This window comes from Marmota flaviventris, chromosome 9, assembly GCF_047511675.1.
Source record: "Marmota flaviventris isolate mMarFla1 chromosome 9, mMarFla1.hap1, whole genome shotgun sequence".
In the NCBI taxonomy this organism is placed as follows: domain Eukaryota; kingdom Metazoa; phylum Chordata; class Mammalia; order Rodentia; family Sciuridae; genus Marmota; species Marmota flaviventris.
The window spans coordinates 42,747,826-42,773,975 of NC_092506.1; the positions used below are offsets into that span (position 1 = coordinate 42,747,826).

General features: G+C 36.8%; 1 protein-coding gene across 3 annotated transcripts in view; it reads right to left on the bottom strand.

Moving 5' to 3' along the window:
• Nell1 (neural EGFL like 1) overlaps positions 1–26,150 on the bottom strand; it is a 794,610-nt gene that overhangs the window by 585,903 nt on the left and 182,557 nt on the right. For all 3 annotated transcript variants that reach the window (XM_071617126.1, XM_071617125.1, XM_071617124.1), the window contains 3 exons: positions 8,531–8,603; positions 7,546–7,628; positions 109–243 (listed from right to left, as the gene is read on the bottom strand). In XM_071617126.1, the coding sequence (XP_071473227.1) occupies positions 109–243; positions 7,546–7,628; positions 8,531–8,603 (291 nt within the window). The remainder of the gene's footprint in view (positions 1–108; positions 244–7,545; positions 7,629–8,530; positions 8,604–26,150) is intronic.

Consider the following 26,150-nt stretch of genomic DNA (forward strand, 5'->3'; position numbering starts at 1 on the left):
TAGGTATAAAGGAATTAACATTACATATTAAAGAACACGATTACATTATAATTAGTGAGCCTGTCCCCTCAAAACTGTCTTATGCTATTTATTTACAAAGGGGCTTACTTTGCATGTGCAGTTCCTGCAGTGGTCACCATCAACCCAAGAGTCTTGGTCTCGATAGAGCAGTCCACTCACTTGACAAGTCTTCTCGCAGTGACAGTTTTCCAATTGACTGAGTCTTGTCTCTGCATAATTTAGCTGCAGGAGAAAAAAAAAAAAGAATTACTGGGCATAATAGTGTAATTTAATTGTGTTGTCCTAATAAAGCAATAGAAACAAGAAAAAAAATCCAAGCAGAAGGAGAGAGAGAATATTCAGTTCAGTGTTTCATAGGGAATCTGTATCTTTCTTTCTTTTTTTTTTCACACAAGGTGAAATCACTCTAAATTGAAGACATATTGGCTGGTACGGTCTAATGAACACCAAATGAGACATTAAACTCTATTGCAGGAACCTCATGGGTGTTCATAAAGGTATGTACTTTCAACTCCAGCCCACACAGTGAAACATGGGTAACAAATGTGTTCTCAAGGACTGATTACAATGTTTACCGGAGATCTAATCAGAAACTCCAGGGCACTTAACATTTATCTCCCGCTGTCCTCTCCATGTTCTTCACATACTAACCAGAGTGTCAAAGTTTACAAGCTAGGAAGTCACTGTCTAATATAAAAACAAAAAATTCTCGGGGACCTGGGGCTAGGAAAACAAAGGTCATAGAAGGATCTAATTTATCTCTAGGGTGTGATCCCCCCAGAATGTCCCATGAATTTGCTTTGGTGTTTAGATGAAGGTCATGGGTGATGAGCAAACGATCAGTTGAGATCAGGATTTTGTAAAATAACCTTTTCCATATTCTAGGCCACCCAACTGTTACCATTAATCACAGAGTCTTCGAATCTCCAGTTTTGAAGTGATTATTAAGTGGGGATGTGCACACTAAAGAACACTCACAGTGACCATCCACCATTTGCACATCTACAGAAGCAGGCATGCACTGTCCCCCTGAGGGAAGCCACTTTTTTCATTAGCTCTGGATGTTTGAAACAACTTCCTTGGTTAGAGCTGTGACATCTCTCTTCCTTTTTCCTATTAGATCAATTTTGCCCTGTAACCCATCCTGAGCAACTCTAATTTTCAAATATTGGAGGATCTCCAGGCCTCACATCTGCTCTAGACCACAATCAGTACCACCAGGTCTCCTTAACAGCTCCTTATGATATGGTTCCAATCCTCCCTCCTGATCACTTTTCATCCAGCCAAAGCAGCTTGCCTTCCAAAATACTGTGTGGTATTGACTGGGTAGCTAATTGTAGAGTGCTTGCCTACCATGCACAAGACCTTGGGTTCAATTCCTAGCACCAGAAAAAAACAAACAAATGAAAATACAATGCAAAAAAAAAAAAAAACCTGAATATGTCACTTTGGTTAGAACTGTCTTTTGTCATATCCGTATTGAATTCTACCCAAAAGCAATATTGCCCAGTGGTCCTTTCCCTCACATAAAGACTGCCATGACTGAGAAAACAATACCAGTTCCTATAAATACATCTTGTAGTTTCTTTTCATCTTCTCAACTGCACTTATGTCTCCAGATCTTGAGTGTTCTCCCTATACAGGAGATCAATTCCATCTTTGATGCAACAAAAACTATTTTGAACCAATAGTTCAGGTCTAATGTTTTGAGTCTGGGGAATAACTATTCCTCCTATCTTTCTAGGTTAACCATAATTTCATTCCTTACATGCTCCTATAAATTACTCTCAACCACGCTATCCTTTGGAAATGAAACCCATGTGTAATTCCAACTTCTAGTTTGTTATTTAGTTTATTCTCTTCTTCCAAGTTTTTGCAACTTCTCAGGAAAACTTGTTCATTATCTTTTATGGGTGGAAGCAAAGGGCAGAGGAAATAATAAATAGGATCTTAGACAAGCCACTTGCACCATGATCAGCCCCCAAGGAACTAAGAGTTGACTCTGCTTCAAATATTCACTGTTTGTGACTCCTTACAATATACATGATCTTCCAAAAATTCATATTTCACTTAAAACTCTGACCTAATCATATGGTTACTAGGATCTATGGTAATTAGAATCTATGGGAAATCTTTAGGAAATCCAGATAAAATGTATTTCTAAGAGTTTGGTAAGGTTAAGTTAGTCAGTCATATATAGGTCAGAGATAATAAAAAGGAAATACTTATTTATCACTGAATACCTTTATTCCATTTCTATCAACTCCACTAGTTTTTACATAAGGTAGTGACTGAAATATGATCTAGGATTTCACAAAAAAAAGAAATAGATCAGCATGCCTCTTAAAAGTGGCTTAGAATAGGGTGTCTGAGAGCAGAAGTGCCTGTCTCACTTTGAAAACCTGGAACAGCTCTGGAGTTTGCTTTGGGGTTAATATCAGCAATTATCAGTATTGGCCCAACAAAGCTAAGCTATGCTCATCTACAAAACTCAATTCCTAAGGAAAACATCAATTTCAATATAATGGATTTTGTCCCCCTTCTGAACTTTGTTTTTATTTTTAATATATTTAGCCTTTTCTGACAACATTAAAAACACTAATCTCTATAATAATAAGAGTGCATCAGACAGACGCAAAGGCAAGGGGATATTAAGTCAAAAAAGCTAATTTTTCAAAGGCATTTAATATGTAATCTTGCCTTCCCTGCTAAATCCTATAACAACAATAAAGGAGAAAAACAACTCTGAATCAAAAAATGAATTACATTTTCTGTCATTGGTATTATCATGCTGAATTTATACAAATTCATTTTCTAAAGCTATTTCTACCCTACCTGCCATTTTCTCCAAGAATGCTTGCAGATCCAGAATAGATACGGTATCAAATCTACATCTCTATTCTGTTTTGCCTCTGTTCATGCATTAATCTAAGCAACCATGGACTGAATCATTTATTCTTAACTCTACCCATTCAAAGATAGACAGCAGAGGCCTTTTTCACAGTAAGAGGTCAATGATTGGATCTGAGTACATTAGTCATTTCGTAGATTGCTTTTTCTTTGAAATGCTATTTATTTGGAGTTCGATATATAGAAGAGGAAAAAAGAAATCTTCCATTGTTAAACCTTTGAGCTTAATTGAAAAATCATTATTGAGCCCCTTGTAACAATGAAATCTCTAAATTAAATATGTTACAAGCTGAAATGCCACTTCAAGCGCTGCTTGATTAGCCTACACAGATTTGTCAAAGATTTAAACAAAAGTAACCAAGGAATTCCCAGTCTCTAGCCTCTTCTTCCTGAATTTAAAAGCAGAATGGGATTTCACGGGGGTGGGGGGGGGGGGAGGGATCAGGACCTTATCACAATACACCTGATCTAGCCAGCGGGTAGTTCCCACAATATCAAGACTTCCTGAAAGAATTTCAGAGGAAGCCAGGGGAGTGGTGGACTCTAGGGGATCACTAAGGTGTGAAGGAACAACAATACAAGGGAGGACTTACTACTTCAGGTAACTCTTTTTCACCTTCTCTGCCTTGAAAAAAAAAATGTACTTTTATCAAAATCATAGGATTTCTTAAGAGGTCTCTTCTCTACCCTACCTCTGTCACCTGAATGTGATTGAGTGCAATTCCTATGATCTTCCCTGGCTCAAGCAAGGACATAGTCATTTACCAATACCCCAACTCTGAAAGGAGAAAAGGAACAGTGAGCTATCCTAGGCAGACCCTTAGGCTGATCTGGCTGTGGCTACCAAGCCCTGTCCAGATTGTGCACTGGGCTTGCTCTCTGGGAGGGCTCAGGGTTTTCACTATGAATAGTGTGAAGATTCTCTGTTACCTTTCAAGACTTCTCTGTACCTGCTCTAGACCAGGGCCCTGACAGCAACTTGTAGTCTCTGCTGGTCTTTGTAATATCAAGTCATGGGGAAGATATGCATTTTTTTTAGGACCATCTTTCCCTTTTTTCTAGGTTTGACAGCAGAAATAACAACAGCCACCACTTATCAAAAGTCTATTCTATGTCCTGTACCAAGCCTCACTCAACTGTTCTCATGAAATATTTACAAAACCAGGAACAATTTTCACCATTTAATTAAGGAAGAACAGCAGGTAGAACAAGTTTAATGAGTTGCTCATGGTTACAAACAACAAAAAAAAGTGACAAAAAGGGTACTCAGAATCAGATCAATCTGAGTCCAAAGCCCACTCTCTATCTGAGCTAATGAGTATACACCATCTTCATCATGGCTGCTGGACAGCTCAAACCAAACCTCCAAGCTTCGTTCCAATCACATAAACTAAATCTTACCACAATAGGTTCATTTAACCAAAGGCAAAGGCTGAGTCCAGATGGACTTGGTGCCTCAGAATTCTCTCTGCTTCTGGGGACCATATTTAACTTTTGGTTTGTCTCACATCTCCAGGTGCCATCTTCCTCAATTTGCCAAAAGACCAAATTACACTTCTGCTTCTACCAAGACTTCACTGATAGACTCAACTAAGATACCACATTCAGTATAGAAATGAAAACTTCAGAAAATTATCACAAGGTTGACACAAAGAGATGAATGCCACAAAGGCCAAAACAAAGTGACAGCAAGGATCCCAGGAGGCATGTGAAGCCAAAGGTGGCCTACATCCTGAAGGTTTCTCCTGCCTGAAACATGGAGCCTTTGAGCTCCTCTTTGGTGGCTCACAGGATATAGTGAGGCAGAACTGGAGATCAGGGTATGCCCAAGATGTGGGTCTTTTATACAAAGGTGGGGATCTGATGGTCTGTACATTCAGCTTTACAGTGAACTAAATGGAAACAAGCCTTGCACAAAAGCACAAGGTAAGTACTTCCTACTCAGATTTTGGCACTGGCTATAGGGGGAAAAATTTTTTTTAAAGAATTCTTCCCTGATAATTCACCTGGCCTAGCCTAGGTTTGGAGACGGATCCTGGGCACTGAGATAATATGATATAGGGTGGTCCTAAGTGGTTCTGTCCGAAACATACACAATGTTAACATGCAGGACTCAAAGAATTCCCACAAATTTCCAAGGAAAAGAAGAGCTCACAGCCAAAGGGTGAGATAAAAGCCCTTGTCCTTGCCCTAGCCTTTCTCCATAGGTTACTATAAGCTCTATTCACTTCCAACAGGTACATCTGAGAATTTTAGCTCAGCTTGGTAAGTGATCAAACATGCATTCATCTCTTCCTCTCTTTTTATTTCCTTCTTCTTTCTGACATCTCCATCTTCTTGCTGGTAGCATCTATCTCCTTCCCTCCACCACTCAGTCCCTCTATATATTTTCAATATCTCTTTCACATTCTATGTTTTGCAAAATAAACTTTCTCAGTCATGATTCAACCTTCAGGATCTAAGTACCCGAGCTCAGGTCCCAACTCTGTCATCCATTATATTAGGAGAAACTACCTCACCTTTCTGGACCTCTTTGTTCTAATCTGTACAGAAGGCTAATAAATTAAATCTAGCTCACAGGATTTTTGTGAGGATTAAAGTGACAGTGCATATGTTAAAGCATTGGAACTAGCAAATACTAAATGTTCAATAAATATCACCCAGCATGAGTGACTTTCCAGCTTCACACACTTCAAGGGATGATAAACCCTTGACAAAGACCCATGGGATAAGTTTGGTCGACCACATATTTTCGTACAGCCTGTGAGCTAACAATGTTTTTTACATTTTTCAATGGTTATATTTTAAGTTATTATAAATTATTATGTTTAAGAAAAACAAGTACATACACAATATCTTCAATTTTACGTCTTGGCTTACAAAAGTCCTAAATTTACTAGTTGGCCCGCTATAGAAAAAAAAAATGCCAACTCCTGTTCAAGATTCCAATTATGCAGTGAAAATGGAAGTACTCAGTTGTAGAATTATAATTCTATGCACACTTTGGAAGAAGCAGACTTATACTCCTGCCAAAGTGCTGGGGGGCAGCAGGAGGTTAGAAGGTGGATTAAACCATTTTCTGCTTGCAATTTCTCACAATTAAATATCTTCTGCCTCACAAATGCCCATTTTACATAATAATGTTTTGAGGATAGAGTTCATTGTGGCTCCTAGACAATGTATAGCTAAAAAGAAAAATGGCATTCCCTGCAATGGTAAAGAATGAGAAAGAAAAGGGCATCCTCAGAGCTGGAGAATGGAGAACCGCAATCACCTGAGACTGAGTGGCATGTTTCTTGTTCCAAAAATTTGATAGCATGCTAAAATATAATTAACAGTATTGAGATCAAGCTGCTCCAGACAATATGAAATAAAAGCCTCTATATGCCACAAGCTGAGATGGCAAATAATTGCTTGCGTTTCACATTTCCACTGCACTCTGAGGTGAAAAGCGAATGCCTTAGGTTTCGAGCCTCAGTCTCAATTTTTCTCTTACAAAAGTATTCCATCTCTCCCTTCCAGACAAAAGGGGATTTCAGTTGGCCAAAAACTCTAGTTTGAAATAGAAACATTGTCTTCAATGGTAAAATCCAAGGGCCCAAAATATGCCCCTACCTCCCAGTCACTTACCTACCCACCAAATTTTTTTTTTCCACATGCTGTGGCTGAAGGCAGGGAGCAGTCATAACTGCAGGTGGAACGGGATTAATGTATCATTTTCACTGTTATTAAAATTCTTCCTTTTGCAGAGTATAATGTCTCTTAGGCCCAACCTAATTCTTTCTTAGCCGTAGGCTGGAACTCATGTCCACAACTGATTGGTATCATAACAGCAGCATTAACCACATTTTCTTTCTTTTTTTTTTTTTCCTGTGCCTTTCTCTATGAGGCTCAGGTCTTTTCATTATAAATCTACACTTTATGAATAAATATTAAGCCCCTAATTGTTTACAAGTTTGGTTCAGCCACTCGATATGAACATGTCTTGTTCATCATTGCCTCTTGGCACCTAACACAGCGCCCAGCAAGTAGCAAGTCCTCGCAAATGCCTGTTGAGTGAAAACAGCAGTGATGCAGAATCATAAAAGCAAAGATGCTGGAAGACAAACTTTGCCTTCTTCCCTATTTAACTCAGGACCAGTCTTGAAACGAATCATATGATCGAAATTTGATATAATGCCCTCCTGGGACAGTAATCTGTTCCTAACAATAGCTATTTTGCCCCTCGTGATTACTGGCAATTATTCTTACATCCAAAATGCATTAGCTTATAAGCAGCAGTGGCTCTGACCATATATCATCTCACAGTGTTAGTAGTTTAATGGCCAATGGGCAAATTCCTTTTCCACTCTCAGAGAACCAACAGTGATACATATTGCCTCTTGCTTCCAAACATTTTTCAAGAAAAACATTTTGATAAAGCCTAATAGTATCAAAGACCTGAATGGTTATGTTTACTATAGGTGGTCCTATTTCAAGTAAGACTAAAACAGTTTTGCAGTAACATATTGCAGATGCCAAGGCTAGAAATATTTCCATTATAACATATCACTCTAAATTCCGGATAGGACACAGAAAGAAATGAAACATCACAAGTGAAATTTAGATACCTACTTTTGCAGTCATCTTGGCCAAAAGCTCCTGTAAATCCATTATTCCTTGCACCAGGCTTAAGAAATCACTGCAGGTTGGGCAAGCTCAATAAAGAAAATATAAAATTTATATTGATCTTCTGCTAGCATAAGGAAAAAAAAATTAAACAGTGGTTGTTTGGAAGGATTTCTGCTTTGCTATTTTGGTTAAAATTTGAGTAAAATCACAGAAGACTTCAGGTCTAGATCTTTTCCTTCTTTCCTTATTATTTTTTTTTTTTTTTTTTTTTTTGTGTGTGTGTGTGTGTGTGTGTGTGGTACTGAACACAGGGTTGCACAGCCAGGCAGGTTAGATTGCTTTTTATCCACTGAGCCATAATCCCATCCCTTTTTTTAAAATTTTGAGACAAGGTCTCACTAAGTTGCCCAGGCTGTTCTCTGCAACTGGTGATCCTTCTGTCTCTGCCTCAAGTTGCTGGGATTACAGGTATGTACCACCCACACCCATCAGGCCTTTTCTTTTTCAATGTAATAAAAGAGTGAGAGAGAGAGAAGGAGGGAGAGAGAGAGGTGGGGAAAAGCTGTTAATTAAAAATAAAGGCAACATGACATTTTACATTGAAATTAAACCCTAATTTTTATTGCAAGGTGACTGGAAAATGTACCATAACATAGAAGAGGAAAATTCAAAGAATAATTCTATGAAAACTATGTGTGTATATGTGTGAGTATGTGTATGATTATATTAAATATGCATTTGTTTCCAAATACAGAATCTACTGTTTATACTTTTCTTACCTTCAAATTTTAATTTTGCAAACAAGAAACAATCTTTTGAAAAATTCAAAAGAACTATGCAATATATATAATAATTTCACTTTTGCTATCCTCACCACCTCAGAAGTTAGCCCTGCAGTTTCTCTACACCCTTCCAGATGTGTTTCTCTGATATTATGAACAAGTTATATATTCTTTTAAACGCACGAATGCTGTACATTGTTACTTACTGCGATTTAGGTTTGGACACTGTGTTATGTATCCATTTGGCATAAAGATGATTTTTCCATCTTGGATGATCCCCTTGAAAAAGAAGAGACAAGGAGCAATCACAATTACAGTCAGCAGGTCAAATGGCCCTGTGAGATCTGACAGCGGAACAGGTCAGATTATTTTTGAACAAGACTGATACATTCAAAAAGTGAGTTCACCCTTTCACACTAAACTACTCCAAATCATCCTCTTCTCAGAATCTTGAGATGTACATTCATTTTGAGAAAGCCACAGTTAGTTACCACTAACTAATGCCAATGAGATCACAGATCCAAGGACCCATCAGTAAGTGTCTTTAAACTACCAGACTAAGAAGGCATGGGTGCAATAAAATCCTCCTCAGCACCCCAATCATCCTGGGACGTTAAATATTGCTAATTTTCGGGACTTCCTTTAAGAGTGGAAAGAAATAAGTAATAGACTAAAATGATTCTGTTGATTCATTTAGTCAAAGAAATAAAACTGAACATCAGGAAAATTCTGTAACAATCTTCCCTCCTCAACTGAATGAGTAACATTGAGACTTTACTAGTAAATCTTTAGATTTGTTCAACATCTGTCAGATAAAGGTGATCTTTTGAAAACTGTAACTCAGTCTGCAAAAATACCCCAAATTTAAGAGAGTCATCAGGGGCAGCATCTGTCAATGAAAATATTGACTTGGCTTTTGGGTTTTTCAAGTTAAATTTAAGATTCTGTTTTTAGGTCTATTTGGTTTTTGTCTTTCTTTTTTTTTCTGATTTGATGGAAGAGAGATTATAGAACAGATGGGAGATGTGGAATCTGGTTTAGAATATTGAGCTTAATCTATAAATAAAATATAGGCTTAAGATAGTGCTGCAAGACGTTCAGAGGGAGTAACATTTAACATTTATGTGCTCATCTTCTAAACAGCAGAAGGCAATCAGCAAATGCCATTTTCTGCTTATTATTTCAAGATAAAATATTAATTGAAAATATTAATAGAAATAACAGGATCACAGCACCTCTTCAGCCAAATTATATACATTTATTAACCTCTTCCTCTTACAGGATGATACACCGTTTTTGATTACCAGAGGAGGCAGCCTCATGTGGGGAAGGAGTCCCTGCCACTGCTCCTTAAATTAATTCATAATCTCTTGTAAGGGTATACTAGGGAGCAATTAATGGAGCAAAATCCAAGTGAATCAGCTTCTCTCAGGACAGGGCTATTCATTTTTTTCAAAGCAAATTAACTCCTTCAAGAGGTTAGGGCAATTTTAAGCACATTTGGCACTGAAGAAAAATTCAGAGGACCTGGGTTCAGGTTCTAGATCTGAGCCTAGTCCACCAGGTGAGCCTCATGTAACTTCATCTAAAAAAGGAAGTCCTGGATAAAAAAAAAAAAAAAAAAAAGCTAGCAATCCTAGCAAATTCTGAGTCATTTATACAGGAATTCAAATTGGTACTATTACATTTTAGATCTCTGCTTTCATTACCTTTCAAGTTTACTTGAAAGGTAATGAAAGCAGAGATCTAAAATCTCTAAATTGATCAATCTAAAATTGATCATATTATATATGATCAATCCAGACAGACAAAGCTATAGATTTGCATCAAAGAATAGACCATCATAGAGAAATGAATATTGCATTAGAAAACATCTGTCTAATCAGGTTGATCATGGATGAATCCAGAGTAAACAATCATCCTGGTCTGTCCAGGACTTAGGGATTTCCTGGGACATGGGAAATTTCAGTTCTTAAACCTGTGAAGAGATTCATAGGCAAACCAGGTCAGCTGGTGGTTCTAGATGATACAGAAGTGGTAAAAAACACATGCACCAGGAAAGGGCTGGGCCCATCTATTTTCTGTCTATTTCATTCTTATTTTATCCTCTGTGGAAAGGGCAATCAGAAGTCTGGATTTCATTAGTCATGTTATCAATTACCTTTCAGAAAAGGGCTGGGGCTGGAGCTCAGTGGCAGAGCACTTGCCTAGCACGTGTGAGGCCCTGGGTTCCATCCTTAGCACCACATAAAAATAAACAAACAAAGGTATTCTGTCCATCTACAACTACAAAAAAAATAAATAAATAATAAAAAAAAGGAAAATCCACTGAAAGAGAATATTCAATCCTGTTTATCCAATAGCAGTATAAGCTAGGACACAGTAATTTTCCTTGTCTTTTTTTTGACCCTATTTATTTCAATTTTGATAAATTTCAAATTGTTCCCCCTACCTTTCCTCTTTCTCTGTATTTCCACTTTTAATCTCTGGCACAACTGTGTAAGCTTAGATCATTAGGTGAAGGTCAATGATGTTGACTTGAACAAAAACAGAAATAAAAGCTGACAGCTTCCCAATGCTCATTAACACAAAAGCTCAAAGTGCTTGGTATTTTTCCGAACAAAGGTCAGAAAGGTCAGCCCACATACTGGCATGAAAACTTGTTCTTGCCAGATAAATCAAGATAAGAATGTTAATTTGATAGTGAATGGATGGAATTTGAAGGTGGGTTAAAAGAAAGGTGGTGATAGAAAACAAATATCAACTGGAACCCCAAGAAGTCTGAGTGTATGCGTATGCATGAGACTACATGCATATGTGTGCATTTCAGCAGGTTCCTCAGCATAAAAACCAGAATGTCTTGCTCTGAATTGCTATGTGGATCATTTAGCAACAGGACACTTGTCAATGAAGAAACACTTGCTAAACTGCAAAAAGGAGCTTTGCAGAGCATGAAACTACAAGCTACAAAGTAGCTCAATCGGACTTAGTTCTCCAAAAACCTATCTATGAAGGCTTCCATAGATGAAAATGTGCCTTCCAGCACTGTAACTTCTCCCAGAGAGATGAAATAAGTAGAATGTCTATTATTTCTCCACATTTAACCTGAAATGTATTATACTTAACTGAAATTGCAAATTAGCTAGGTTTATGTCAGCTGACTTTGTTTTATCTCATTTTTTCAGACCAATGTTTTATTTCTTATTTGTCTTGTCAATGTTGCTCAAGCTTCAAGTTCCTTGTGTTCCTAAATACATGAGCATTTGTTTAACATTCAAATTCCTGGCCCAGTCCCCAAAGAATCTATTTCAGTAAGGTTTATGTGGGCTTAGGAATCTGCATTTTTCCTGTATTTTCAAAAGCTGTCCCTGATGACTCTGATAAAAAATAAAACCCTGCTTTATTGTCGACCCTTGGCTTCTTTTAGAGCAAGAGGATTTATTTCCTAAAAGTTCATAGCATTTAAAATATCATCCCAAGCCTACATATGAACAAAGTAAAAATCTCACTGACTTGAAACTGAATAGAAATCAATGGAATTACTAGATTATAAATACCATCAGGACAAAAGATCATATACTTTCATCTCAGTATCCCCTGCTGTTTCTATTGTGGTAGATTTCAAATCATAGGCACTGTAAAATATTTTAAAAGCTAGAAATTCTAGAAATTTATACTATATTTCACCACATAATTTTGAGAGCTGGTAGGGTCACATAGGTCATTAGTTTTTAACCTAAAAGTATCAAAATTAGTTTTTAACCTAAAAATATCAAAATTTTCAGACAGATTAGGAAAGGATAGTCTAGTGTTATTTTGAAAAAGATTCTGAGTTGATTTTGAACCTTTAATGAGAACTATTGACCTAGGAACAAGGCATCCAGTCATTTAACCTATGAGAAACTTAAGTATCTAAGACTTCAAGTAGCTTTCCTAAAGGACATCTTAATTCTAAAACATACACTACATGTCCACGTGTTGCAAAACCAGTCCACTATCATAAGCTATAGGTAAAAAAACACAATTCAAGGGAGGCCCATGGCTAATGTGCTAACAAGATAATGCTACAAAGAGGTAAGGACCTCTTATCAAAATGAGGCTTTATCTTTATTATTATAATAGATACTAATCAAACAAACTATAACAAAGTATTTGCATTAGACACATTAGACATTGTTTGCCAAAATAGTTTTTCAGGGTTGGAAAACAGAGGTGGCTTTAGGTAGCCCAATATTCCCCCTGCAATCTTATTTACAGTATTAATTTGGGAAACAATCTATTTCTCATTGTTTGTGCAAATGCTAAACCTCAGCAGATCTGAAAATCTAAATAAATCCCTAAGGTATAGAGTCCAAATTAATAAGCTTTTACAGTTAGTGAGAAACCAGCCTCTACCTCAGAGCAAAGCCTGTCCAAGGAAGGGAGGCGTGACTCTTTTCCTTGGAAAAACCCACAGAGCACTCCTAGGCACATACTCATCCTGCTGAGTTGTTTATCTACAAATAACAGGAGAGATCTGCAGTGCCAGGTGTTCCTGACTCAGTTAGGCTAGGTGAGGACCCATAGCAACCCCCTAGCAACCACCAATCAGCATGAGACAGGGAAAATACCTGGGATGCCAGATGACCTTCCCAGTAGTTTTATGGTTGTTGTTAACATGTTGGGAAACCATGTAGTTCAGCACATACTCCCCTCGTGGCTTAAACCAATCAGTTCAAACGAATTCCCCTCTTGTACTAACCAATCACCCCTACCTAACTTGTTCCCGCCAGTGAATGTGCTAATTATGTTTTAGAGTTGTTTTATTATTTTCCCACGGTGTGTGATGATTTGCTAAGAGATGCTATGATGTATGTGAAGTCCCTGCCTTCCCCAAAGAGTGTATAAAACTGCTGCAAACCCTGGGCTTGGGGCCTCTCAGCGTCACTAGTAGCTGAGTACGCGGAGGACCCAGCTAGCTTGCAATAAACGCCTCTTTGCTGCTTACATCGATCTCGGTCTCTGGTGGTCTTTTGGGGGTCCCAAACTCGAGCATAACATTAGTACTGATAGATGGGGGGAAATTTGATAGTTTTTTCTTTGTATTTTTAATCCACCTGTTGTCACCCTATACCTTCTGCAGTCAGCACCGAAATAGAATTTGCACCAAATAGATTGTACATTATGGGTTTTTAATGTTCAAGGAACTAATGCCCATTATTCCTAGAACATTTTTCATTTTGCAGTAAGAAATATAGGAAGGTACAATAAAAAAATTAGAAAATTATGCCATTAGGACCCTTTTATGTATGGAATAACTAAGATTAGGCATGCCCTCCTAAACACTCAGAGCTTTCTGATACAAATGAAATCCCCTTTACCACCAAACAAATGCTAATTATTTTTTAAGGCTCTTATTTCCCTGCAGATCTCTGTTTACATTGAAGAAAATGGTTCCATTTTTTTGTATGCTAAAACACTGAAACAAATTGCTTTGAAAGGGAAAGAAAAAGGGGCGGGAGAGTTTCCTGCCAGGCATGTAAATAGATGGATGAAGATGTGTTCTGTTTATAAACTGCCAGGGACTCAAGCTCTGGCAACAGGCTGACAAAAAGTAAGACTTGGGAAACTCACAAGGAGGATTTTCAAAGTGCAACCAATCATATATTTCTGCCCTAAAGACAGTTAATAAAATGTTCCAGCTTGCATAAAAGCCAAGAAAGACACTTGTCGGCTTTCATTACGATCAATAAAAACTGTCAGCTCATTAGCATATCATTAGCTATCCTGCTGCTTCCAAAGTCTTAATGCACAGAAATATTAATCTACAAATGTATATGATTTTTCAGTTCTGCGACTTTGACTTTCTACATGAAAGGAAAAATAAGAATTAAAGATTGCAGGCATCCAAGATAGCTGCTACTTCTATGCGCCTATAAACATATGTTTACCATCTGTGGAATTATGGGAAGCAGCTGAGGTAAAAAAACAACAGCTGTGGCATTAAAAAAATTGTAATCAATTTTACTTCCCAGTGACAGCTCAGCTGTCAAAGGAGGCAACTCCAAAGGAGGCAATGTCCAGGTAAGGGAAAGGTTTCACACTCAAATTCACCAGATACAGAGAAAGACTCAGACATAGGGTGAACCATGGCCTGAGTGAAAGGCTTTGGATGGGAATTCTCCCTGAGACCTCAACTTCTTAGAAACTGTCAGAACACTCAATCCCTGGAAGCCTCCAGGAACTCTCTGCAGTTCACTGGGGCTCATTCATTATATTTTTGCCCTCTGAAATAGTCACAGCATAATCAGCTTACAACGCATCAAAGGGAAATTGATGGGTAGCCAACCATCCTGATAGTGAGGATCGCAGACAATCAGAAGATCCAGATAAGCCTATCGCTACTGGCCAGCCCTTTTCTCGAATGGATGCTGTGCTAAAGTGAAGAAATCCCCAGCTTGTGTTCTGTTTGTGACACAGGAGTTATCTAATGTTGGGGGCTTCTGTGCGAGGAACCATGCAAGTGACTCCACCGGCTCTCTCTAACCAGCAACTCTTTTTTAATTGCACTATCCATAAGGATCCACCAGTGTCTGGAAATGAGGTTTGACAAGTGAGGAGTCTTTGCTTCTGTTTTGCTTATGAAGTGACATACTAATATTTTAAAAGGGAGAATAATGTTATTTTAACCTGAAAAAAAAACCCACACATTACAAGCATTTTTAGTTCCAGAGAAATGAAACAGGTGTGGTTCTTGGACCTAGGAGGCAGCTTGTATAGGATACATAAGAAAAGCCCAAAGATGTGCTGACACCCTCCTGAGGAATGGCTGCCTCTTTTTCAGGGAGATTTTTGCAGCATTGAATTAATCGAGAGGTAATTTCTACAATGAGACCCTTATGTATTTCCCCTACCCAATGATCTCACCTCACCAGATGGCCAGGAGCACTGGCTGGCTTCCAAGATTCTGAGGAGGAGGTGAATTTTAAAAGCTGCCCCATGAGCACCCTTCTGAAAAGCTGTTCAATCAGGCCACTCCTACTAGGAAGCAAGGAGAACCACATTGCTCCCTAGGGAGCTGAGCTGGGAGGAATGGGCATGCCCTTCTGGGGCTTCCCACTGAGACCACCTATTCCTTTAGGCAGGAAACCCAGGAGGTCTCACCTCCTCCATGTGACAAGGCAAAGGTAAGTGAAAAGTCTCCCTAATCAACACAGTGGAATCTATGGTAACAGGTGATGAGACCTTATTAAATATTTGTTGGATGAATGATCAACGGCTTTGAAATTCAGAAGGCCTAGGCTCACTGCAGGTCACTGAACTCAAATTCCATTCCTATCACATACAGGCTGTGAGGTTAGCAAGTCCCTTAATCTGAATAGCACTGACTAACCTACACAATGGGGACAATAATTGTTATCTCATTAGAATTCTCTAAAGGTGAGAAGTAATTAACTTAGGTCATATATGTAGGGCCAGAAAGTCTGGAACTTAGGAAGCATTTCAAGAATTATTGATTCTCTCTTCCACATCCATTTCTACAGCAAAATAACTGTCAAATTCTCAGGAATTCTTTGTTTCTAACTGTATTGAGTATTTTGGCTCCTAATCACAAGATTCCTCATATTCTATAGAGAATCATACTCACTGAACTGGAATAGTTGATAGGACTAACTGTTCTCTCTCTTAATCACATTCTCCCAACCAAAGCAGAAGTCCCTAAATGGCAGAAAAAGTACCTATTCTTTCCACAATATATTTTTAAGCATAGAAGGAGCATAAAATTCATACAGGAAAAAAGGGGACTGTGTGCTGAAAATCAACTCATGTGCCAGGTGCTTTTAATACATATTCTTATATAATCTGCATTACTTCTATGAAAGATGTCTTTGCCACTCTACAAATTAGATGACTGATGTGTGGCTTGTTTCATTCATTTTAAGAATACAGAAGGTCCCTGGTTTACGATGGTTCAACTTAAAATTTTTCAACTTCATTCACTAGAAACCATACTATTTTGAATTTTGATATTATCCTGGATTATTGATATAAGGTACACTACTTTGAAAGTTGTGAGAATCAAAATAGACTGACTTATGTCAATGTCTAGCAGAATTAAGTCAGGAGGCCATGGGGGTGGTCCTCAGCATACTGGCCTGAGAACAAGAACTATGACAAAAGGCTGTCAAGAGCACAGCCTTTGGACTGGGGATGTGGTTCAAGCAGTAGCACGCTTGCCTGGCATGTGTGTGGCCCAGGGTTAGATCCTCAGCACCACATACAAACAAATGTTGTGTCCGCCAAAAACAAACCTAAAAAATAAATATTAAAATTCTCTCTCTCTCTCTCTCTCTCTCTCCAAAAAAAAAAAAGCACAGCCTTGTCCATACGAAAATACTTCTACAAGGACATGTACCCAGAAACATTCAGCCTTGGGCTGACACCACCCTTATAATTCATCCTTACGTCAAAGATAATTGTTTCAAAATAATTTATGTAACCTTCTTCATCTCACCTTCAGAAAACTCTTTGCTTTCTTTTGCTTTCCTGGATATGCACATGGTCGGCTCTGGCATGCACATCCCAGACTGCAATCTCCTGTCATTCATGAATAAAATCTTTACTTCAGAGAGCTAGTCTCTCTGCTATTCATTTTAGGTTGACAATTATTGTTCATGATCCTGGCAGCTCCCTGGCAGCCATGAAATCATGAGAGGAAACAACTAATAGTCTTCCATGTACTACATTGCTATGATCTTTGATAGATTAGGTGTACTAAATGCGTTTTCAACTTAAGATATTTTCAACTGGGCTGGGATTGTGGCTCAGTGGTAAAGCGGTAGAGTGCTCGCCTAGCACGGGTGGGACTCAGGTTCGATCCTCAGCACCACATAAAAAAATAAAGGCATTGTGTTGTGTCCATCTACACCTAAAAAATAAATATTTAAAAAAAGATATTTTCAATTTACAATGGGATTTTTGGGTCCCAGCCTTATGTCAAAGAGCATCTGTACTTTCAGCCAGTTATATACCTACTATTATTCTAAGCACTTGCTGAATAAGAGAGAAACAGCTCTAACTCTGGTAAAGCGTACAATCTGAAAACAAAGAGCAATAATAAACAAGTAATTACCCACATAACTATGCTCAGGAATAGTTACATAATTTGTAGAATTTCTTTTGCAAAATAACTAAAAATGTGAAGATGGCCACAACAGGGCATTAAAACAATCATAGAGCCTTACTAAGGGCAGCACACCATGGGGTTGCACAGGTAGGTCAATTGCCCATGAAGCCAGTCATGCCTGTACTTTGGAAGTGTAGCAAGTGTGGTGAAGAAAATGGAGATATCTCGATGAGAAAGTATGTGATCAAAAAATTACAAACAGATTGCATTCCCTGTATCCACACACTTTGAACTGACTTTGTAGAACCTCACATCAAGAGGAGTCTGTTTCTCTACCTCTGAATCTCAGGCTGATCATATGACTTGCTTTGGCAGAAGTGATTGTGTGCCAGTTTCAAGTCCAGGCCTCAAGAGGCTTGTAGGCAATAATGAATTCCACGATTATGGATAGTTTACAAGACACTGATAAAAAAATATATGGGGGGATCCTTGCAGACATCTACTCCTACTCCCCTGAAACACTGCCAAGTCCCACGGGAGCAAGCCCAAGGTAATCTGCAGGATAATGATGGACATATGATCCAGACATTGCCCCAGTACACAGTAAATCAGCCTCAGCCAACTCTATCAATCCACTTTAGGCATATAAGCAAATCTAGAGAGGATCAACCAAGCCCAGTCCTTACCTTAATCTTCTAGCTGAACTGTGAGCTTATTGTGTTAGCCCCAGTATTTGGATGTTTTGTTGTATAACAAGAGCTAACTGATAAAACAGTTTTTAAAAGATACAATATTATCAAAATACAGAATTAAGAAGATACAATATTATCAAAAGGGAAATGAAGACTGCTCTGAGCAGAGGCACAGGAAAAGGCCCTGGTATGTTCAAGGGACTAACAGAAGAGAAGTATGGCTAGGATATGATGGTCAGAACAGAAGATGGCATGAGATAAGGTTGCAAAGGGCAGTGGATCTTATACTGATTTGATATGCAATGGAGAATCAGTGAAAAGATTTAAGCAGGAGTATAAATTCATTAGTTTTAAAAATATGCTAACAGAAGTTCAACAGATACCTGGTTCTTCTTTCTTTTTTACTGGTGATAAAATACATATGATAATAATTTGCCATTTAGCTACTTTCAATGTACAATTCAGTGACATTAATTACATTCACCATGTTATACAACTACCACTAAATATTAGTAAAAACTTCCACGACCCCAAACACTTTGTGTTTTGTTTTTATTAGTGCATTGTAGTTATATATAATAGTGGGTTTCATTCTGACGATAATCATACATGCATGGAATTTAATTTGTTCATTTCAGTCCCCAGTGCTTCCTCTTTACATCCTCCTCCCTCCCCCTATTTCCCTTCCTCTACTCCACTGATCTTCATTTTATTTATTTTTACTTGATGGTTTATAGATATAATTAAAGGTGGAATTCTCCACGGCATTTTTATATATGTACATGACATAATTTCATTCCACATTTCCTCCCTTTTCTGCATTGATCTTCCCTCTATTTTCATGAGATCCAGCCCCCACAAACCCCTTTTATTTCCTTTTCTGTGATCTAGCTTCCACATATGAGAGAAAACATTAAACCCTTGACTTTCTGAGTCTGGCTTATTTCACTTGGTGTGATGTTTTCCAGTTCCATCCATTTACTGGCAAATGCCATAATTTCATTCTCCTTTATGACTGAGTAAAATTTCATTGTGTATATATGCCTCATTTTCTTAATTCATTCAAAAAAATCTTTTTAATCATTTAACAATAAATTCCATTACCTATTTATTGTCCCCAACTCCATTAATGTCTAATCTAATTTCTCTTTCAATATATTTGTCTATTCTTGATATTGTATGTAAGTTAAATCAGACAATATATGTCTTCTTGTGCCTGGCATATTTCACATGGGTGTGTTTTTCAAGTTCACCCATGCTGCAGTGTATATTCTTATCCTTTTTAGGACTGAACAATAGTTTATTGTAAGCATGTATAACTAAAAAGAACCAGTAAAAAAACAGTTCATTGTATGCATATACTACAGTTTACTTATCCATTAATACACGGATGGACAGTTGGGTTGCTTCCATTATAAAGATTGTAAATAATGCTGCAATAAGCATTGACATACAGACCAGTTTGAGTTCCTTTTTTAAATCCTATTGAGTATCAACATAGGGAAGGAATTGCACACATGATAATTCTGTGTTTAAATTATTGAGGAACCAATGAACTATTTTCCACTGCAGTTGTACCATTTTACACTCACATCAGCAATGTAGAAGGATTCTAAATTTGCTAGTCCTCACTCTTATTTTTCATTTCTTAAAAAAACTTAATGACCACCCTAGTAGGTGTGAAGTGATATATCACTGTGATTTTGATTTGCATTTTCCTAGTGGTTAAGGACATTGAACATAATTTCATGTGCTTACTGGATATATATGTATCTTCTTTGGAGAAATGTCTATTCAGACATTGCCCATTTTTAACTAGGTGCTCCTTATCAGATATATAATTTCAAAATATTTTCTTTCTATGAGTTTTTGTTCATATCCTTGATAATAGTCTTTAATATATAAAAGCTCTTAATTTCAATGAAGTCCAATTCATTTTTTTTCTTGTTACTCATGTTTTTTGCGTCACATTTAAGAATCCATTGTGAAATCAAAGGTCATAAAGACTTTGTGATTTTTTCCATGAGTTTCATGTTTAGCTCTTATAGATTATTAATCCATTTTTAGTTATTTTTTTAGATATGGTGAGAAGCAGTGTCCCAAGTTCATTCTTTTGCATGTGGAAATCCATTTGTTAAAGAGAGTATGCTTTCCCCTTTTGAGTCGCCTGGCAACATTGACAAAAAAAAAAAAAGTAGCCATAAAATGTATGCATTTATTTCTGGATGCTCAGTTCTATTCCATTGGTATATATTTCCCTCCTCATGCCAGCACTACACTCTACAACTACACTCTATTGATTATTACAGCTTTGAGACAAGTTTTTAAATTGGGAAATGTGAGTCCTCCAAATTTGTTATTTTTCAAGTTTGTTTCATCTATTCAGGGATTATAGTAGTTCCATATGGATTTGAGAATCAGCTTCCCCATTTCTGCAAAGAAAGAGAATTTTGATAGAGGTTTTATTAATCTCTCAGTCCATGAACAGAAGATGTCCATCCATTTTATCGGGTGTCATTGAATTTCTTCCAATGAATTTTTACAGTTTTAAAAATCCAAGTCTTGTATTTCCTTGGCTAAATTCACTACTAGATAGTTTATTCATTTAGATGATTCTGTAAATGGAATTTCCTCTTCAGATTATTTACTGCTGGTTTATAGAATCTTAACCAATTCTTCTAGATTCTTTGAAATTTTCCATAGATAGGATCATTTCTGTGAAGAAAGATTGTTTTACTTCGTCCTGTCCAATGTGAATTAATTAATTTATTTGTTTAATTGCACCGACTAGAAACTGCAGGACAGTGTTGAATAGCAGTGGTGATATTCTTGCCTTGTTCCTCATCTTAAGAGGAAAGCATTCAGTTTTTCACTATTGAATATGATATTTGCTATGGGCTATTAATTTATGCCCTTTCTCACATTAACAAAGTTCCCTTCTATTGCTAGTTTTCTGAATATATTTATCACAAAAGGGCACTGGATCTTGTCAAATACATTCTCTGTATTAGAGATGACTCTGGTTTTTTTTTCTTCTTCATTCTATTCATTGGTATATTAGGTTGATTGATTTTATGTGAAACCACCCTGCATCTGAGGGTAAATTCCACTTGGGCATGGTATATAATCTTCTTAAATGTGCTGTTGGGTTTGGTGTACTAGTATTTTATGGAAGAACATTGTATCTATATTAATATAAGATATTGGTCTTATATTTCTTTCTCTGGATGCTTTTATCTGGATTTGGAATCATGGTATTTCTGGCACTATAGGATGAGTAAGAAAGTGTTCTCTCTGCTTCTATTTTAAGATTGGTGCTAATTCTTTTTTAACTGCTTGGTACAATTCACCAGTGAAGCCATCTGGTCCTGGATTTTACTTTGTTGGAAGTTTTTGTTACTAGTTCAATCTTTTTACTTGTTGTAAGTCTCTTCAGATTTTTTATTTCTTCATGATCCTGTCTTGATAGGTTATATGTTTCTAGGAATTTGTTTCATTTAAGTCATCTAATTTATTGGCATATGATTCATGGTATTCTCTTTTAATCATTTTCTATTTCTCTAAGGTATATGTAATGTCCCCATAAATATGTCAATTAATTGCCCTCTGACCTTCATGGCTTCTGATGAAAAATTGACAATTAATTTTATTGAGGATTCTTCATATGTCACAGTCACTTGTCACTTCCTGCTCTGAAGATTTTGTTTTTGACAGTTTCATCATAATGTATTCAGTATAAATATCTTTGAGTTTATCTTATTTGGAGTCTGTTGAACTTTTTGGATGTGTAGATTCATGTCTTCCAAAATGTTTTTCATTGACTCATGTTTTCCAAATTTGATATTTAGAAAAAGTTTCAGCCATTATGTCTTTAAACATTCTTTCTGTCCCTTTCACCATGCCGCTTCTCTTTCTGAGACTCCTTAATATGTGTTAGTCTATTGGAAAGTAATCCATAGGTCTCTCACAGTCTGTTCATTTTTCTTTTATTTTTAATTTTCACTCTCCAGACTTAATTTCAATTATTATCATTATTTCTCTTTTTTTGCAGTGCAGGGGATTTAACCCAGTACCTCACACATGCTAACAGGTGCTCTACCACTGAGCTACATCCCTGGCCCTGAATTTCAATTATCTTATTTTCAAGTTCAATGATTCTTTCTTCAGTTTGTTGAAATTTTTGTTGAATCCCTCTGATGAATTTTTAATTTCAATTTTACTTCTCGGCTATAGAATATCTGTTTGGCTCATTTTTATAATTTCTTTATCATCACATCATGTTCCAGAATTCCTTGATTCTTTAGCTCTTTAAAATAACCATCTTAAATGTGTTTAAAGTTTTTGTCTAATAAGTTCAAAATCTGAGCTTCCTCTCAGGGACAGTTTCTATCCATTTATTTTGTTCCTTTTTTGGTTTTTTTCTCTATCTCTTTTTTTTTTTTTTTTGGCTTGCCTTATGATTTTATTTGACACTGAACATTTGAATATCATAATGTAGCAGCTCTGAAGATGAGATTTCCCTACTTTCCTTGGACTTGCTAGGTTTTGTTTTGTTGGGTTTTGACTGCCAAATCAGAAGTTGTCCATTTGTTCACTTATCCAAACTGCTGTTTGCAGATAGATACTGTATTCCTTGCCATGTGTAGTCACTGGAATCCCTGTTCTTGATTTGTGTTGAAAGTGTTTTGACAGAGATTTCCTTGAATGCCAAGAGTTAAAAAAGAAAAAGAGGAGAGAGAAAATACCAGTCTCTGCAGCTTGGGTTCATGCTGAGGCCTCCTCGCATGCTTTACCAGCCTTGCACTGATCCAGGGATTGGTCTAAGGTGAAAGCTTTGGGTATTTATTCTCAGGTCTTTCATGACCATGCCGATAGCCCTGGAAATGCAGGAGGCTTTCTAAATTCCCTGAATATTCAGGTGTTTTGGAATGCCCAATTACCTACAGAAACCCTCTTCTCACATTTCAGTCCTTGTCATAGGTGGTCTACTGTGTGTCTGGATCATAATTTTCTATCCCAGGCAGCTGCAATTTTCTATCCATACGTGCTACTTGTCTGGGGTGCAAGAGTGCTGAGTTAAGGCAAGACAGAAACCAGTTCCTTGCATCAGCCCTTCATAGTTCCTGACAGACACACAACTTTTGAATAAGGTTTTCTCAGTTCCTTCCACAATGAAGGACCATTGTCCTAAACTGGGAACATGAACTGACATTTTCAAGACTGCCAATGAACTGTAGATGGTACGTGGCAAAAGCAAGTAAAAACACACAGAGCTTTCCTGCCATTCAATGTTGTCTTTTTCTTTCTTTCTTGCCCTTTCCCTCTCACCCTCTCTTTATCTCTTCTCTGTTCTTTCTTCTTTCTCTCTTTTTCTCCCCTCCTTGTCTTCCTTTCCTTTCCCTTTTTCATTCTCTGTTACCCTAACCCAATGCCATGTCTCCTCGTACTAAGGATCAAACTCAGAGCCTTATGCATGCTAACCAATTGTCCACCCTGAACTGCGCCCCTTGCCCATGATGTTGTTATTGTTTTCTTGGTTCAGTGTTCCTTCAGTTGCTCTAAATCGTTGTTTTTCAAAAATTCATCAAATTTGAAGCCAAAGCACAGATTAGTCATTGCCAAGAGCTGTGTGAAAGAGAAACAAAAGAAAATCTGCTAGTGTGTACTATTTATTTTTCATCTCAAATAAATGAACTAAATGTTGAGGATGGTTCACATATTAATATACTAAATGATAAAGAATTACACCCTGAAAATATTTTTAAAGTTATTTTTAAGTTCACATGTGCTTTGCTGGAATGAATAGGTTTTTTTTTTTATAATTATGGAATGCTTAAAGCAGGCAAAATCTCAGCCAGTAAAATAGGCAAATAAAAATGTAACTGATGACTGTTTTTTTAAAAAAAAGAAAAAAACACTGTTTTTTTATTTTGAGATCCACTTACATTTATGTGAATATATTATAGTTATAAGTATATAATCATCATTTTGGTTTTTATTTTTGTTTATTTATAATTTGTGATAAATATATAAGACAACTATGCTTATACATCAACCAGTATTATAAAGTTGTCAACTTTTTAATATACTCATGTAAACAAATATGCATTTTTTGTGAGTTTGTGTGCGTGTGTGTGTGCATTCAGTGCTTGAGATCACCCAAGATCTTGCATAAGCATGGTATGTGTTTTACTGTTTTGCCACAACCCAAGTACAAATTATAATTTCTTATCTTGGTTGTGTCTCTCTCTCTCTCTCTCTCTCTCTCTCCCTCCCTCCCTCCCTCCCTCCCTCTCTCATTCTCTCTCTGTTTTGTATTTTTGAAACATAGATGGCACACAGAGGGGCACACAGGGGGGTGTTTTATCACTTAACTTCATCTCTAGTCCTTTTATTTATTTATTTATTTATAAATTAATTAATTTATTTTTTTAAATTTTGACACAGGGTCTTTCTAAGTTCATTAGACTGGCCTCAGATCTGTAATCCTCCTGCCTCATTCCCCCACAGTCCTGGGATTACAGGCATTTCCCCTCATATGTGGTTATTAATTTTATTTGAAAGGATATCTAATCTAACCTTTAAATTTATGGTATATTTTCTTACTGTTAAAATGAAATATTAGCATGATCTAATTATTATTCTGTTACTACTCTTTTAATTGTTGTTGCTGTATTATGAATGAATAGTAACTCCACAAAATTAACCACAATCTTGTCGTATTAAACACATGTGCTTTTCTGTATTGCCTATTTATATTACATAGAATAAAAACTTGATCTCCATGCCAAAAAAAATTCAACAAATTTAGTTCTGTTAATTTCTGCTTGGTTTTTGATGTTTCTGTGGAGGAACAGAAACTTAGAGTTCCCTACTGCACCATTTTACTGATACACAGCTACCTATGTTTTAAAAGACTTGGATGCACTGTAAAGTTAGAGAACCACAAATCAAAGGCACTAGTCAGAAGTTAATTAGTGGCAACATCTTATATTTTGTGGCAACATCTTTTTCCATGGTAAAACTTAATCAATTCATCCCCATCCCCATCAGTGCACTAAAATTTGAGTTTTTCAAACTCAAATGAAAATCAGTAAGAAAGTTTTTTTTTTTTATGGGCTAAGGAACTGAACAGATACTTCACAGAAGAAGAAATACAATTGATCAACAAATATATGATCTGTAGCAATTAGAGAAATACAAATCAAAACTACTCTAAGATTTCAGCTCACTCCTGTCAGAATGGCAATCATCAAGAATACAGGTAACAATAAATGTTGGCAAGGATGTGGTAAAAAGGTACACTCATATATTGCTGGTGGGACTGCAAATTAGTGAAACCACTATGAAAAGCAGTATGGAGATTCCTCAGAAAATTGGTAATGGAACCACCATTTTACCCAGCTATCCCACTCTTTGGTTTATACCTAAAGGACTTAAAATCAGCATACTATAGTGATGCAGCCATATCAATATTTATAGCACCTCAATTCACAATAACTAGACTATGGAACCAACCTAGGTGTCCCTCATAGATGAATGGATAAAGAAAATGTGGTATATATACTCAATGGAATATTATTCAGCTTTAAAGAACAGTAAAATTATGGCCTTTATCAGTAAATGGTTGGAGTTGGAGAATATCATGCTAAACGAAATAAGCCAATCCCACAAAACCAAAGGCGGAATGTTTTCTCTAATATGTGGATACTAATTCACAATAAGGTAGGGGGCACTAGAGAAGAATAGTGTTACCTTAGATTAGGTAGAGGGAAGTGATGGGAGGGGAGGGGAGGGGATGTGGGGATAGGAAAGATAGTAAAATGAAACAGACATTATTGCTGTATGTATATGTGTGACTGCATGACCAATATGATTCTGCAACATGTACACTCAGAAAAATGAGAAATTATATCCCATCTATGTATGATATATCAAAGTGCATAAATGCATTCTACTGTCATGTACAACTAATTAAAACAAATTTAAAAATTTTTAAAGATACATAAATTTCTAAACTCAACAGTT